We start from the raw sequence: 16,289 nt of genomic DNA on the forward strand, positions 1-16,289 counted from the left end.
CTTACTAATCTCTCACATTGTCAGCAATAATAAAAGATCGATTTTAATTTCGTAATTTTTCCATCGCTACTTGAGATTTTCGTTTTCGATGTTGGTTTCGTAACTAGACTGGCGAATGTTTATGCATTTATGTTAATTTCATGAAATTTTAATTCTCAAAAAACCATAGAACGCACTTAATACGCGAAAATATAAACAATACAAATTTTTATGTTTGGGGGTTGAAACAACCCTCTACAAAGCTCCCGTTTCATTGATTCCATTAATAAAAATACGAATTTGCATCCAGTCTATTTATAACACTCGATTCGTCAAAGGAAAAAGAATTTTGTGTTAAAATTAATAAATTGTAAGAGTGACGTTTCGACGTAATTTTAGTATACATTTTAACAAATGGCGCGCGTGTGTTTGCTGAAAAATTAGGTGGCCCTTTTGAAGAACAGCTTAACACGCACAAGGATAAAGGTCTCGGCTGCGATTGAAAATTTTAAATCATATTTCGAGACGTATGTGGAGTACGATCCAATGTTCATACAGCCACAGCCATCCAACCCGTGGATCACCGACGATCAAACATTTTGGCAACTGAACAGTCCTGTGTTAGTATTATAAAATACAATTAATTGTCTCGTAACATGTATCTTGAATGATAATGTATCCGTGGCAAGGATAATTCGACTTGGATCAAATTGGATTCATTTAATTTATTTTGTTTACATATCTACAGTGTGGAAGTCCCGACGGAGAAACGTGTAAAGCGCTGGGCACTATCGATGGAAGAGTTAATGTCTGATCCCACAGGTGAATAATTAGATCTATAGATAAACATTTACTAAGAATGAAAGAAATAATTGAAAATAACTGACGAGTCTATCGTGAAACTTATTAAGTTTTATATTTACATCGACATGCAAGTAATCTACTATTTTAATTCTGAATAATAAAAGAAACTTGATTTGAAAAATATGGTACGGTTTAAATAACTTTCGAATTTTATTTAAAACTCGATACAACGAAGTAACTGAGTTTAGATTCGAATTATTTATGTAGAATGAGCGACAATGCATGTTGAAAAATCGCAAAGGAATTGCAGAATTATTATTCCCTTTGGATGGAACTATCGCAATGGTTGATCTTTTCGTTTTATATATTCTGCCCGTAGGTTTGCAAGAATTCACGAACTATTTGAGGAAGGAATACAGTCACGAAAACATACGATTCTGGTTGGCGGTTAAAGATTTAAGGCATAGTTTCCAAGCACAAATAAACGATAAAGTCAATGAAATCTTCAAGTACGTACAGCTCGATATCGTTCTTTACAGTTAAGTAACGAACAGAATTTGCGAATATTTGTTTGTATTCCGTGTTTAGAGAATTCCTGGCACCTGGAGCTCCTTGCGAAATAAATATTGATGGAAAGACGATGGAAAAAGTCCATCAAGAAATGAAAAATCCAAGCCGATTTACATTCGATTCCGCTGCTGAGCACGTGTACACGCTATTGTTGAAAAAGGATTGTTATCCTAGATTTATTCGTTCCGATCAGTATCGGAACCTCTTAGCCGCGGGAGTGCAACCTTTGCAAAAAAAGAGGTAATTTCAATTGTTTTACACTATTGTTAACAAAAGTAAAAAGAGACGAATTTCATGAATCAAATGCCAATAATCTAAGAGATATTAAACATCGATATGAACGATTTAAAATCAAATTAAAAATTGCACGAAATTTGATCTTGTTAACAAAAGTTAAAAGAGACGAATTTCATGAATCAAATGCCAATAATCTAAGAGATATTAAACATCGATATGAACGATTTAAAATTAAATTAAAAATTGCACGAAATTTGATCTTGTTAACAAAAGTTAAAAGAGATGAATTTCATGAATCAAATGCCAATAATCTAAGAGATATTAAACATCGAGAATGATTTAAGAGAAAATAAAAAATTAATTAGAAGAAGTGTAGTTAACGAAAGTAAGAAAATGCGTCGTTCCTGATTATAGATTTTTTGTCTTCGGCGGACAAGCCAAAAAGAAAGTTTCAACTTCGACTACGACACCAAGTACATTGCAACAACATGGTGTAGGTAGTATAAGCGGCGGTAAACGTAGAGGAAGCGATCGAAGTCTTTCCGGATCAGCCCATGAACTGGCCGTCTGTGGTGTTCGAGATACCACGTCGGCGCCTAGGGTGCCGCATTCCCACAGTCAATCGAATCTCACCGATATTCCATACAGGTACACAATGTTTTTTACGTTTCACCAAAATTCTGGTGTACCTAAACTTCGACACGAATACGGCACAGCAAGTTCATACGCAAATGCAGAAATTCCCGCTTGTACGCCACCAATTTCTAAACCGCACAGATGCAACGGGCGGCCATCTTTGTTACGGTCTCTTATTCCTTCAATTCGAATAAACGATTTACAATTACGATCGATACGAGTAATCGAAGGAAAGATGACGTTTTTATTTTCTTCTTGCTATTCGAACAGAGTCAAAAGTGAAAAGAAGAAGAAAAACAATAAATTTCTTTTACACGAACGCGCTGTAACGAGCTTTACGAGTGACGGATTAACTTCCAGCGCGAAGGCTTTTCAATTTGCTCGCGTGGAAAAGCTCTTATTCTCGATACCGACTCTGAAAAGTAAAACTTTCGAGTGGACACCGAGCATTAGACTTTTCCACCTCGAGTACACATTTAACGCAAGTAGCGTCTTCTCGATTTTTAGCAGTCGCCAGAATGTCATCCTCGTTCACCTTACTTTCCCTCCGGGTCTCTCATGAAAACAAACAGCTTCCGTGTTTCCTTGAATCGACGCAGCGTCGAGATAGGAATTTATTTACAATTTACAGAAACATCGTGCACGTATGGCTTTTGATTTAGAACCTTATTAGGAATTGTCCATCGGTTCGTACGATTTGAACCACATTCGAGGCAACAAATAAAATTGGATTTACATCGAAAGTCGGAGCATGTGCGAGCCGTACGTTACACGATTGTTCTGGAAATTCGAAAATAAATGTCTGTTCCGCCATGGAAATGTTGAAGATGTCGGCGAACATCCCTGTCTCATAACGTTCTCCAGACACATTCCTCCATTCTTCCATCTACTTTCATCCTAGTCACGTCGTTTCCTTATACATTTTCATTATCCTTTCATTCGACCATTCACCCGTCCCTCTCAGCGACCCACTCATCTTTCCCTCTTGTCCAGTGTATCAAAAGCCGCCTTAAGGTTTACAAAGAAGGCTATTAGTTTTCCCTTTTTCTTCCCAATCTCTCCCCCTCTTTTCCTTTCGAAACCCGTCTGGTTTCCCCGAACAAAATCATCTTTTCACTCCGTCCTTTATCTTTTAACACTTTGACATCAGTTCGAATTGTAGTGTGAAACAAAGATATTCGATAATTTAAAGTTATTTACAATTTTACATACAGGGTGTTCGGGAAAAATTTTAATGGGAGATTCTAGAGGCCAAAATAAGAAATAATTGTATTTGACCCCTGTAACTAAAACTTTTAACCAACTTATGTTCTTTGATTAAAGAACAAAAATCAAATGGAACTTCCCATTTAGTTATTTCTGGTATTATCGAAAGTTAATAACCTCGAATACAATTTCGTCTTATTTTCACCCGAAGAATCATCCCTTATTCTTAACATTCTATACATCGTACAGTATCGAAATCAACGTAACCCCCTTGTACTTCTATAATCTTCATTCTCCGCCCTTTCTTCGCGATCGACACAATCATACCCTCCTTTCTTCATCCTGGCCAACCTTGATTCTTTTATACTTCGCTGGAAATCTTCCATATTGCGTTTCCCAATTTCACATCCATCATATACTCATCGTTTTACCGTGCTTCAGCGATTTCATTGTTTCCGTCACTTCCTCCATTTATCTCTCTCTTTCTCTCTTTACTATTCACTTCTTCGTTCTCTCCCATTTAATTATCGCGGTTTAACGCTTAAATATTTACGAAGTGTCTTCAAGACGCTTGCAATAAATGAGTCTTATTAAAAGATTTCGAATAATCTCGTTGACGATATTACGAAATAATAACTGTTCCAATTTCTGTAATAATAAATGGTTGGAGAGGCGAAAGGGTTTATCCAGTGCGGTATTTTCAGGGGAGATCTGGCTCGACTTGAAAAGATCTCCACCAGGCCTATTCCGCATAGTGTTCAGTAAGTCCTCGATAAAAGAAATTCCGTAACTTTCTTGCATAAGTATGCGGATACGAATCTCTTTACTTGAATTCAATTTTTCCCTTTTTACGATCCCTGTTAGTCGATGTGTTTTCTCAAGGTGTTCGACATTTCCAAGAACTACGTGTATGCAAATCTTATTCGACTCTCGATGTTTCTAAATGTCGAAATGGCGGAGTTTATTGAGTATCTACCGTATTTTGCAAACTTTCTTCCATTACTATATTTTATCTATGGCAATTTCAGTAATGTAACTCTTATTATATGTATCAGACTTGTTTCTTTGTCATTATCCATTATTCCATGTGAACGATGTTTTTGTGAAACAGTATCGTTTATTACCAAACTTTGTACGATCATATTATATCAATTTAAAAAAAATTTTTGCCTATACATATTAAGTCGTCGCAAACTGCTTTCTTTCTACCTATTGTTGTCTAAAGTTAATGTTTTCCTTCCTCAGTGTACATAATTTCCTTAATTTTCCACTTACAAAGAGAGATCACAGCACTGTAAACTTTTATTTTACGCAACTGTTTTCCGGGGTTTCATCAAAAGCTTCGTAATATGTTTTGATTCTTGCAATTAGTACGCGATCATTTTCTCTACAGAAATAAAACATGTGAAATTAACTTACAAGAAAAGTATGTTTTTTCTTAAAGAATTTGAAACAATTTTAGGTAATAAAACCATGGAGTAACGAAGTAAGAAGGTATTAACACTAAATTTACGGATGTCAGATTCCATATTTAAAATTGCAGAACACGTAAATATTATTTTTTAACAACTTACGTTGAATTTGATAAAAGGAAAATCGTATTTTAAGGTAATCGTCAACATGAAAGGTATCGATAAATATACGTGCTATCAATGCCCGTAAATGTAGCGTTAAACAGCAACATAACCAAAAGAAATATAAAATATAAAGTTGCTAGAAAATATTTTTAATTTGCAATTATCTGAGTTGGCCAGGAAGTTAATGGTCCTAGAGACTGACTACCGTTAGGAAGAACAGGTTACCAGAAAGTAATCGAATAGACGATCCTAGTGCTGTGAGTTCTCTTTGTTGCTAAATAGGAGCAATTGATAGTTAATTACACGAGTCCTGTTTTCAGTTGTATCCGTTAAATGCATGGCCTTATACCGACACAATCAAACAAAAGACTGACGTCTTTGGCGTCATGGTACTTTACCGAAAGGAAAAAGTGAAAACTAAATCCTATAATAAAGTTCATGTTGTCAGGGATGTTGGTACGCCGGAAGCAACGGCTCTCCCTATGGACGACGTTTGTCCGTGGGACGCGGTCCCAGGGCCCAGTATAGAGCCCGCCACGCGATCCACGGGTCCGCAACAACCGACGTTATCTGGAGCAACGTCGGTTGAAGGACAACCCGAAGACAGCGGTAACAACTTGATGGGACAGCCGCAATCTATCGAAATTGCACGTACGTCTCGTAAAAATTCAACGCAGGTGGACTCCTGCAGTTCTTCGTCCGATGTCAGTGTTGTAATAACAGAAGTCTCTGAATACCTTCGAAAGTCTTGCAGCGTACAATACAGCGGTAGTACAGGTACGGTACCATTCACCAGACTTTAACGCGTCGCCATTTTCCATATCCAAATATGTCCTCGACATTTGTTAAGATTGCAAAACATAATTCGATAATTCAACGGTGAATTTTACAATATTTTAAATCGAAATAACGTTATTTACAATTTCACTTCAACTTCGTAAGTTCAAAGCGTCGTGAAAAAATATTTTCTCCAGAACGATTTGAAATTGTTTAATTTCACCGAGATATTGCAGCACGAAACCTTATATTACGAAGAGATGCGCCTCAGTCTGAATAATTACCAAGAATATCTCTCGTAATTTATTTCTCAGGCGGTGTGACAACGTTCGAACGAAGTACCGGTGGATCCGGCATGATGACGCGAAACTACTCGGTCAGCTCGACCAGCAGGAGAGTAAAGCTCGCGGAGATCGGTCGGCCATCGGCTTCGTCGTGCACCTATCCGTCGCCGCAACATTCGTTCGAGTGCTCTCACGTGGCAACCGATAGACCAGACGCGTCTACGATAGGAAGGATCGTAACCGAGGAGCCCGAAAGCAATGTTACGAAGTCGAGGGTCTCGTCGTTCGAGAGGGAACCGACGACGAGAACTTCACCGAAGGCACCTCTGATAAGCATAAACGCGATCGTGGGCGATCTGATGACCGACGTACCGGCGATCGACGACGAGGAAAAGGCAAACGACGATTGCGCGACAGCAGCAGAGTCAGAGGCGACGGAAAGCACTGTTAAAAGGGTGGAGCCGGACCCTGATAACAGCGACTCGGTGATCGCCGCCGAGAAGGACTCGGCGACCCCGGCTCAAGCGGAAACAGAGACCGCGGAGCCGCTGGAAGAGGCACAGGTTGTTCCAGTTTGGAAGCCGGACACTCAACAGGACGACCAAACAGCGCCTGTCGCTCAACCGGAACATCAGCAAAAGCGTGACAATAACGTTAACGAAGTATGCCCGTGGGAAGACGAGTAAGTACAAGTCTCATGGTTTCTTTTCTTTTTTATCGAGTGACGATCGATATTTACGAACAGTAAGACTAGACGTAGGGTATAGCCACCGTAGGACCTGGTTTGTTTTTCTTAATACTTAAGCTTGTTTGACAATGACGATGTACGCGCACGAAGATGGACGTGAAAGGCGGCAACTCAGGAAGACGGTGACTGTACAGTGTGATCTAAAATATTCCGACAAAATTTACCGATACCTATTACCAACCATACGAACAGGAATGTCGTACCGATATAAATCTTCAAATGCACTCCTTTCAAATTACTATTTCGCAATTCGAGAGAAATGTTAGGTGTAGAAACATTATGAAAGGGCTTGGTAGGATCGATTACGATAGGTACTATTGGATTTTTATTAAAACCTTTTCTGGTGATTCTAGAGCAATAATAAGCGGACACGTATCTGAGGTTTTTTCGAGAAAACAAATCTCCAATCGTATCCAGGTTTTTCTACCTACTTACAAAGGGGCCTTATGACAATGGACATCGTTTTTGAAATCAAAAACGAATTTTTAAGAAAAATCGACTCTCGGATAAGAGACTTCGTTTGGAAGGGGAGCATTTATAGATTTATCTCTGTACGATGGTTTTTCGTCAGTACGATTAGTGTGATATCAGTAAATTTTAGACAAACATTTTAGGAACACTTTGTAGGAGGAACAAAAGATTTTGGCCACTGCAGTAGCGTGACATATTCATTTATGTATTCTAAGACAACGGTTCTCAACGTACACACAGAACATTGTAAAACTCGAACTGAACACAATTAAATTTAAAATTAGTTAGCAGAGTAAACAGATTTAAAAGTATCATAGCTCCTGTGACAGAAATTTTCATTTTTAGTTGCATCAAATCGATGCTGACTTTGTATCGTGTATTTTACTGTATTATAAATTGAACTCAAACTCAACTTTCTCGGGAAAAGAGGGATAAGTAACTTCTTGGAATTTTACGAAGAGCACTTTCTAGTTGAAAATATTTTTAAATGGAAAGCTGATTGAGAACCGTCGTTCTAAGAAAAATCGTGAGTGAAATGAGATTTTCTACTTTTCTGTAGGTTTCTTTCTTTAAAATAATGAAAGATTGTCGAATGATGTGGGGAACGTAATGTCTTAGGGACTTTGAGTGGCCAAAATCTTTTTGCCTTTCTATAGGAGGCATGTACCCATCCCTTACACGAAAGAGCCGGGATGCAGTTTTTCCACCTTGGGCAGGTAAAAGACGAAAGGGCAGAGCAACTGAGGAGCATTCTTCTAACCAGCAGAGATCTGCAAAAATTATGCGTTCGATGATCCACGTGGAACCGCCGTTTATATTATCTCTTCGAACGTACCTGTATACAACGAAGCATAACGGCCAAAAGGAAGCTACCGGAGTCCAATAGTGCTTCCTACGATAAATGTCCAAGCATACCTCTGCCTTTCAGTATCTGTACCGCCCATTTTGAAAATTCCTTTTATCGAATAATTCACTAGTTGCGTTATATTTTTTTAGTTCTCTCAACTTATCCACGGACGATTAAACATTTTTCCTTCGTTACTCGATTGTCTCGTGCTTCACGCAATATACGTTGTTGTACTTCCGTATAATGTATGTAATTATATTTACACGCTACAGTAGTAATTTTCCATAGATCACTCGTTGAGATACATTTGATGCCCTCGGAATGTAATTCTCGTAATATCTATGATTCGACTTGTGGTCGGTGTGCGAATAAACAGAATTTACATCCACAAATTTACAAGGGAGGATGCAAAATAATAACCCAAGAATGCGACTAAGTATCGTTAGTTCCTTCGAATGGCTCTAACGTTTGCAATTTTAAATCAAAAATTAAATTATTACGCCATTTCCGTGCTCGTATGAAAATAGTATTTGCTGGTTAAAAGATACGAAATTATTTTTTATAACGTCGAATTCATTGCAAGATAACATTTTTCTATACTTGACTCTTATTTTCATATCAGTTTTCAAGAAGGACTGGACACTAATTACACGAACACTGTATATACACGTATTGGTAATACAATTTTTGATACTTGTACAGTTTTCGAAATTTGTGTAACTTCATTGTTTTTGCAAATCCTAGTTACAGTTTCATTTATACATACTTTTGCATTTTTTTAAATTCGTTGCAATACCTATAAATTATTGGGATTTAATTATTGTCCATGTTGTTTTTATTGAACATACAACATGTTCCCTATTTAACGTTGTTCTCAAGCTATAGTCATTTTTATACTTTGGTAAAGTGCAGTTGCTTACCTTCGCAGTAAGCACTCGAAATGATCACCTTCACCTTATTGGCTTCGTGTCAAAGTTCCTCAATTTTTCGTATCGATGATTTATAACACACGTATTGTATCTCCACTTTTAGTGTTCTTTAAAGAAACAGGTTTAACGATTCGACACTTTAAACTTGAATGAATTATCTTGACATTATTTTAATCCTTTAAGTATTTGATACAACCACAACATAAGATATTCCATTAGCAATTAAAGTTAAATTCAAACATCGAATGGAATTTTTTTTACATTGTTCCATTAATTATTTGCCCGAGAAATTTACATATTAATGTGTTATACAGGGTGTTCGGCCACTCATGGGAAAAATTTTAATGAGGGTTTCTAGAGGCCAAAATAAGACGAAAATCAAGAATATCAATTTGTTGATGGAGGCTTCGTTAAAAAGTTATTAACAATTAAATTAAAAAATTTCAAATCGTTCTGAAAAAATTATTTTCAGTTACAGGGGTCAATTACAATCATTTTTGGTCATTACACATACCTTCGAAATCTTATCCACTTTCGAGAAAAAAAATCGGGTAGGTGCCTAAATTTTTCGGCGAAAAAAAAATTTTCGAATCGTTCTAAAAAAATTATTTTCAATTGCGGGGGTCAAATACAATCATTTTTTGTGAATAGATATACCCTCGAAATCCTGCGCATTTTCTAGAAAAAAATTCGAGAACGTGTGAAATTTTTCGACGAAATTAAAATATTTCAAATCGTTCTGAAAAAAATATTGTTTGCTGTGGGGGTCAATTACAATCATTTTTGGTGAATAGACATACCCCCGAAATGCTGCGCATTTTCGAGAAAAAAATTCAATACGAGCGGAACTTTAAACGTTGATAACTTTTTAACGGAGCCTTTATCAACAAATTGGTATTCTTTATTTTCGTCTTATTTTGGCCTCTAGAATCCCCTATTAAAATTTCTCCCAGGGGTGGCACTCTGTATACAGAGTGGTACTCTTTAATATCTTCTTCAGTAAACCGCCCAATATATGGTGTTAACAAAAACACGAACGGATCAGAATTTTGGAAGAAGTTTATAATTACTGTCCTGAAAATTCATTTAAAAAAAAGATGAATTTCTCTCATATTAAGGACAATTTTTGTAGATCCAGTGTACACAGTAACGATAGATATATTTAGCATAGACACGTTCACACATGCACGTACACACGTATCGAACCAAAGAAGTAAACAAAAAGAGAAAACAACGATTTCCTCCGTTTTTCCTATTTCTCTTTTCATTTGATACGTACTCATGTCACAGCAATATTGTCGTAAATGTACTCACCGCTTATAGAGCATATTAGCCGCTTCGTAAAAATTTCATTGCTTTAAACTAGAACTTGTAACTGGACCGACTAACCGTCTGAAGTCTGCAATTTGTTTCAGGGAAAACTGTAGAGTGGATGCACCTTATGTAAAAACCTACGCGACTTTAGGTTACTTGTAACTTGGCGTTAAATATGTAAAAAAAAAAAAAAAAACTTACATTTTACACTTAAACCAACATTCAGAGGTTCAATTTCGATTTTACTATACTAAGTTCGAGTGCCCGAGCTAACGAGAAACGCGTTGCAATTGTTTTCGTTCGCTTGGACCGATCGAGGAAAAAGGGAGGCCAACCGATTCGCCGAATCGGTTACGAAGAAGGGAACGTCGTTTCGATCCGAATGAAAATCGCTGAAGATCTCGCGCGAGCGCAAGATAATATACGTGCAAGTTCCAACGCGTACATCGCCAAAATGCATTACACGAGGCACAATTGCTGCCGGTTTTTCCGAGATTCTAATTGTAATCGTAAGTTTTGGGCGACGTTGTTCGGTGCACGCGTCCGCGAAAACGCCATTCTATGTATCATCTTGAAAAGGTAAACAACCGACGCGATCGTTCTCCGTAGATCCTCGATTTATAAAAATTCGAGCGTCGCTAAGCCGTAGATATAGCAAATTATAGCGTGCAACGTGTGTTAGAATAACATATTTACCGTGATGTTAGATGGTGTACTGTGGCCGGAGGAAGAAAAGTTATAACCGTGTCTGTCTATCTAGCCAAATGAAATTTAATCTACGACGTTACGAGGTATCTCTCGGTTCGATCTGCACAGAACAAATTACATTTACCGTTCGATCCTGCACGAGTATTAAATGCAAAGATGCGATCAAGCGAGTGCCCGTCAAACATGAGCCCATTGGCCGCCCTCGCCAAACGCAAATTTCTTTAATACGAATTGCAAACTAAAACTATTTTATTTTTTTATTTTTTGGTTCGGTAAATTTTTTAATTTATTTTAATACCGCAAAGTTTCGTGTCCACGCCGGAAATCTAAAAATGTTATTCGACGAAATTCGAACGTTACGCGAACGTGCAAATGGTTTAGATTACAGTACATAGGGACGCTTCGTCGTCGTGATGTTTGATTATGGTACCATGTAACTGTTAGCGTTCGTTGGATACGCGACAAGTATCTAATTAAAAGTATTTAGCGCGTGTATTAGACTCGCTTACGGCCTGAACATACGAATGGCCTGCGTTATATGCTTAAGAAATTACAGAGACAACGCGTCTGTTACGTTTCGATGGTAGAAACTCGATGTGTAAGCTGTTTACTACTCGCTGTTCGTGATTATATACAAATTAAATCGAGAAAAAGGAAAACGCAGAAAAATAAGGGAACGTAATAATAACGATTCGTCCGTCGATTGCCTAAAAATATTTAAACATCCCCGAATACTCGCTTCTTTGAGATACGGTTGGGTTCTGGGTACTGTTACTGCCCCAGTAAGCAGAACCCTTGGGCATTGATCGAACCCTTGATCGAATTACAAATAAAACTTGTCTATTGTTTATCTATTTTTCTCTCCTTAGGAAGTCGATTCGAGTGCTTGTTAGGTATAACTTGAACGTCTCGTTGTATTTTAAGAATTAGGGAAATAAACTTACGACATCCATTCATCTAGATAATTGTGTTTTAAATATTCCGCGATACGTACGGGGAAAGTACGACGAAACGTGCAAAACATTCGCGCGAACATCTTCTATGGAATGTAACTACGTCTCAGGATCGGCACGATTTACGATTACGACGAAACGGAACAGGGACGAAGGATCTTTTAAGGATATTCGCGAATTTAATTGATATTTTTCTATTTTAACGAAGGCATGTATTCGTTGGCAAGTTCGAATATCCGGCAAATGTTTACGGTAAATGATTTTCGCGTTAATTTCGCGCGTTGTTCGCGCAATAAAATTCGTAATATTAAGGGAGGTTGGTTTAGAGGCACAGCGTAACAGTCGTTATAACAGTTCGGGCACTCGAGGCTAGTTCTAAGAAATTTTAAGTACTCACGACGAACTTACTGTTAATTCGGGAGCTCAACTTAACTATTATAAACATTCTTATTGTAGATAGGCAGTTGGTAATAAAATGAGGACGACAAATATATTACAGTTTCTAAGGGGTTGCGTATGAGTACGGTATAGATGTTGAGATTATTCGGTTAACTGTGACATTAGTAGCGATAGTTTCGTCGTAAGACTGGATCTTATTTACGCGAACAGGGACGATCTATTCGGTTACGTTATCTTATAAAAATCCGCTGATGGAGGAGGGTGGGGGGGGGGGGGGGAGAAGTATTCACGATAGAATTATCCACGAACGAGCCTCGAAACGAATCAAAAATATCTATTTTTGTTCCACGTTTTTTAGATACGCTTATACGTGTGCACCGATGTATCTACAGATCTTTAATCATGTATCATGGAAGATTGATTTTACTCATCGTTCGTTAAAGTCCTTGTTATCGTACAAGGGACAATTAGAGGATCGCTGTACATCCTGAATCTCTTGCCGCTTTTATCCGTTTCATTTCATTCTCAACGTGTTTCTTTATAGACGTCTAATAAAAAGACGAAACACAAATATTTATTAGCGAACGCCAGTTAGGCAATTGATCTTTTAGTAACGACTATACATACAGATAATTAACGAGTAAGTTACATCAGTATTTACAAATATGTATATAAAGAAGAAAAAAAAACAGTGTTCATAAAATGACGAACGACTGACGTGGGACGCCCGATTGGAAATTATAAGTTTAAGAATTGTATTGATTTTATTGATCTATGATTCTTAAACGTTTTTCATTTTCAATTTTCAAACGCAATTTTTCTTTTACCGTACGGGGTGTTGTACAACGCTTAAATGGAAAGAGATAAAAGACAATTTGAGTAGGCAAATTTAAACATTTGTTAACTACGAAAAATGTATAAGGGTAAGTCGAAAATTAACTGTTCCCAGATTACGTTCAAGTATGACGAAGAAGCTAACCGTAGAAACAAAGAGCAGAGATAATCTTGAAATCATCGAAATGGCTGTTTAAATTTGTCTAATGAAATTTTGTTCTGTATCTGGCCCTGTATAGATCATTATTTAAAATCCGTAGTTGTATGATATTTTAACATATACGATATACAAATACTCGGATTCCTTGACTACAAATGTCTTCCAAGTCTTTTTTAACGAGAACAAGCAGAAAAGGGACGTTGCAAACAAAAGGCACTATTATTTTTCTAGATTTAATTGTGTAACTTATAATTATTCGGGCCGGTGTGGATTCATTTGTACATCGCTAATTACGCGCAGGGCGTTTTGCATTGAATAAAAAATGCTTTTAAAGTAAACAGCGATTCTCTATTTCGATACTGTAAATTGTCACGTTTTGCTAATTATTGTACATAAATAATAAACACCATGTTGTTAACTTGGTAAAATTAACATTTTCTAAACATAATTTACTTTTTTATAAATTCGTTTTTTTATATTCAATTGTTACTAGAATCTCTTCGCTTACGATAGAACAAATTTCGAATATTTTCTTTTTATTTTCCTATCAGCTGATTTATAAGATCCACGAGATTCCCAGTTAAAGTAATTAATTTCGTTCTCGTTCGGCCTGAATAATTATATAACGATACGATTAAATGAAAATGAACCATATATTACCACCGAAAGACTGAAAATGTACCTAAAAACCCCCTCCAAAAAAAAAAAGAATCCACGCGACAAGACGATGAACGTCTAGTCGTTTTAACCACTAAGGAACGTCGACGATGGAAAGTCTCAAAGAGAACGTATGTAGCTAAATTTTTAGCACAATTTGCGTGGGGTGGACGAAAGGTAATCGATTCAAGATTTCAGCGATCCCGTGTGTCCCGCGATATTTTATCTAAATTTCGTATTAGATAAATCCAGGTTGCTTTACACGTGTGCGCTGAAAAATGTTATATATCTAGCGAATTACCGTTAAAATTAAGAAATTGTAACGTTTAAGTCGACTGTCGTCTGTGGTGGAGTCGATAAAAGGAAATCGACTTGGCTGATGGACGAAAGTTTCACGAACAGCCTTCTCGTTCTCTGTCTTGCATCCACCGACACGAATATATATTTTAAACAATAAATTCGACACGCCGTCGAAACGTCGTCGTTATGAACAACGAACGACGTTGGGAAAACAAATATAACGAATAAGAAGTACCTCGAGCGAAGACTAACGAATCGTATGTGACAATGGTGGCCAAATTAGATCTTTATTATGGTTCCCCTATACTTATACTACTCGTTATATATAAATTCTACAAATTCTACATTCTCTCAAATGTGAACTGAATTTTGAAGAATTATAGTTACAAACCCACAGAAACCAGTGACAAAAAATTAGTGTATTTAAATAAAAAGAAAAGGGGGAAAAATAATTTATAACAAATCTTTATTTCCGAGAAGATATATTATTTTTGAGGCCAAAATAAGACGAAAATCAAGAATACTAATTTGTTGATGGAGGCTTCGTTAAAAAGTTATTAACAATTAAATTCAAAAATTTCGAATCGTTCTGGAAAAATTATTTTTAGTTACAGGGGTCAGTTACAAGCATTTTTGGTCATTAGACGTATTCTCGAATTTCTACCCACTTTCGAGAAAAAAATTCGAGATGTGAAATTTTTCGACGAAAAAAAAAAATTTCAAATCGTTTTGGAAAAATTATTTTCGGTTGGGGGGGTCAATTACGATTATTTTTGGTGAACAGACATACCCCCGAATTCCTGCGCATTTTCGAGAAAAAAATTCAGAACGGGCGGAACTTTAAATGTTAATAACTTTTTAACGAAGCCTCCATCAAGAAATTGGTATTCTTGATTTTCGTCTTATCTTGGCCTCTAGAATCCCCCATTAAAATTTCTCCCAGGGTTGGCCGAACATAAAAGCTACCTTATTTTTTACAAAATTAATACGATTACATTTTTCTCTTGTGATTTGTCACTACCATAATTTGTAATTTTTCTGATTAGACACGACATTTCGACCACTTTCATAATCACCGATATATGGGTCTTATCATAGTTTGGCCACCACTGGTACATATCGTTCGATTCCATCGATTACTTACATTATAAACTTTTCTTTCACACTTTCAGTTTAGTGTTAATATCAAGCTCAATATATATCAATGGATATTATTAAATTCAATACTTAAGGTTCGTATGGATAAAATAGTACCTACTCGAGAAGACGAAAGATTTACGCGACACGCGCTTGATCATCAATTTCATCGACCACCGATGAACTTCGACAGCGTCCAGGCTGTTGAAAGTAGCGCGCGGTAGGTCGAATCGATCGTTAAGGGATTAACGAAACGAAAAAGGAAAAAAATGTATTCCCATTGAGAAAACTTTATTGTAATCGTTAACGTCGAATAGCCCGGAACTCGACGATCCATTAACACGAATAAGAATGAAAATCGCTTGGCAAAATGTCGGACGCGCGCGGCTCGTATCAAAGTTAACTTCTGACGCTCGTAGAAGGAAGGAGGATGTGTTTTTTCGTGCGTCGTCCAGGGACGAAGCCAAAAAATCGAGGGAACGCGCGACGATACTTGAAACGGAATGTCAGAATCAAAATTGATGTTTTAACGAGAAAAAAAAAAATGAAAAAAAAAGAGAGAAGCAAGGACGAAGACGACTTAAAGATAAAATCCAGACGTACGTGGTTTGGTGTATTCTAAATCCAGTTATGGTTGTTGAATAGTTGCTTAGATAAAATTAGAACGTAAACGAGGAAAAGGAATGAAGGGGAACGACCTTTGTATTAGACACCTTGTAATTACGCTAGTGGTGTGCGACGCGCCTATTTACGTTTCAAATT

At 37.0% G+C, this 16,289-nt stretch overlaps 2 protein-coding genes across 6 annotated transcripts in view; one reads left to right on the forward strand and one right to left on the reverse strand.

Annotated features, from left to right (window-relative positions):
* The window catches only part of LOC143344363 (regulator of G-protein signaling 11), a 32,692-nt gene extending 16,485 nt beyond the window's left edge, over positions 1 to 16,207 (forward strand). For 2 of the 4 annotated variants that reach the window (XM_076770355.1, XM_076770356.1), the window contains exons 9-16: positions 424 to 599; positions 728 to 801; positions 1,163 to 1,292; positions 1,372 to 1,593; positions 2,005 to 2,238; positions 5,458 to 5,786; positions 6,101 to 6,752; positions 10,481 to 16,207. In XM_076770355.1, the coding sequence (XP_076626470.1) occupies positions 424 to 599; positions 728 to 801; positions 1,163 to 1,292; positions 1,372 to 1,593; positions 2,005 to 2,238; positions 5,458 to 5,786; positions 6,101 to 6,752; positions 10,481 to 10,541 (1,878 nt within the window). In that variant the 3' untranslated portion in view covers positions 10,542 to 16,207. Of the gene's footprint in view, positions 1 to 423; positions 600 to 727; positions 802 to 1,162; positions 1,293 to 1,371; positions 1,594 to 2,004; positions 2,239 to 5,457; positions 5,787 to 6,100; positions 6,753 to 8,005; positions 8,511 to 10,463 lie in introns of those variants that run through there. The other 2 variants (XM_076770358.1, XM_076770359.1) reach the window with 2 other exon arrangements.
* Mical-like (MICAL-like protein) overlaps positions 1 to 16,289 on the reverse strand; it is a 63,856-nt gene that overhangs the window by 44,284 nt on the left and 3,283 nt on the right. The window lies entirely within an intron of this gene.

The sequence above is a fragment of the Colletes latitarsis genome, chromosome 8 (assembly GCF_051014445.1).
Source record: "Colletes latitarsis isolate SP2378_abdomen chromosome 8, iyColLati1, whole genome shotgun sequence".
NCBI lineage: Eukaryota > Metazoa > Arthropoda > Insecta > Hymenoptera > Colletidae > Colletes > Colletes latitarsis.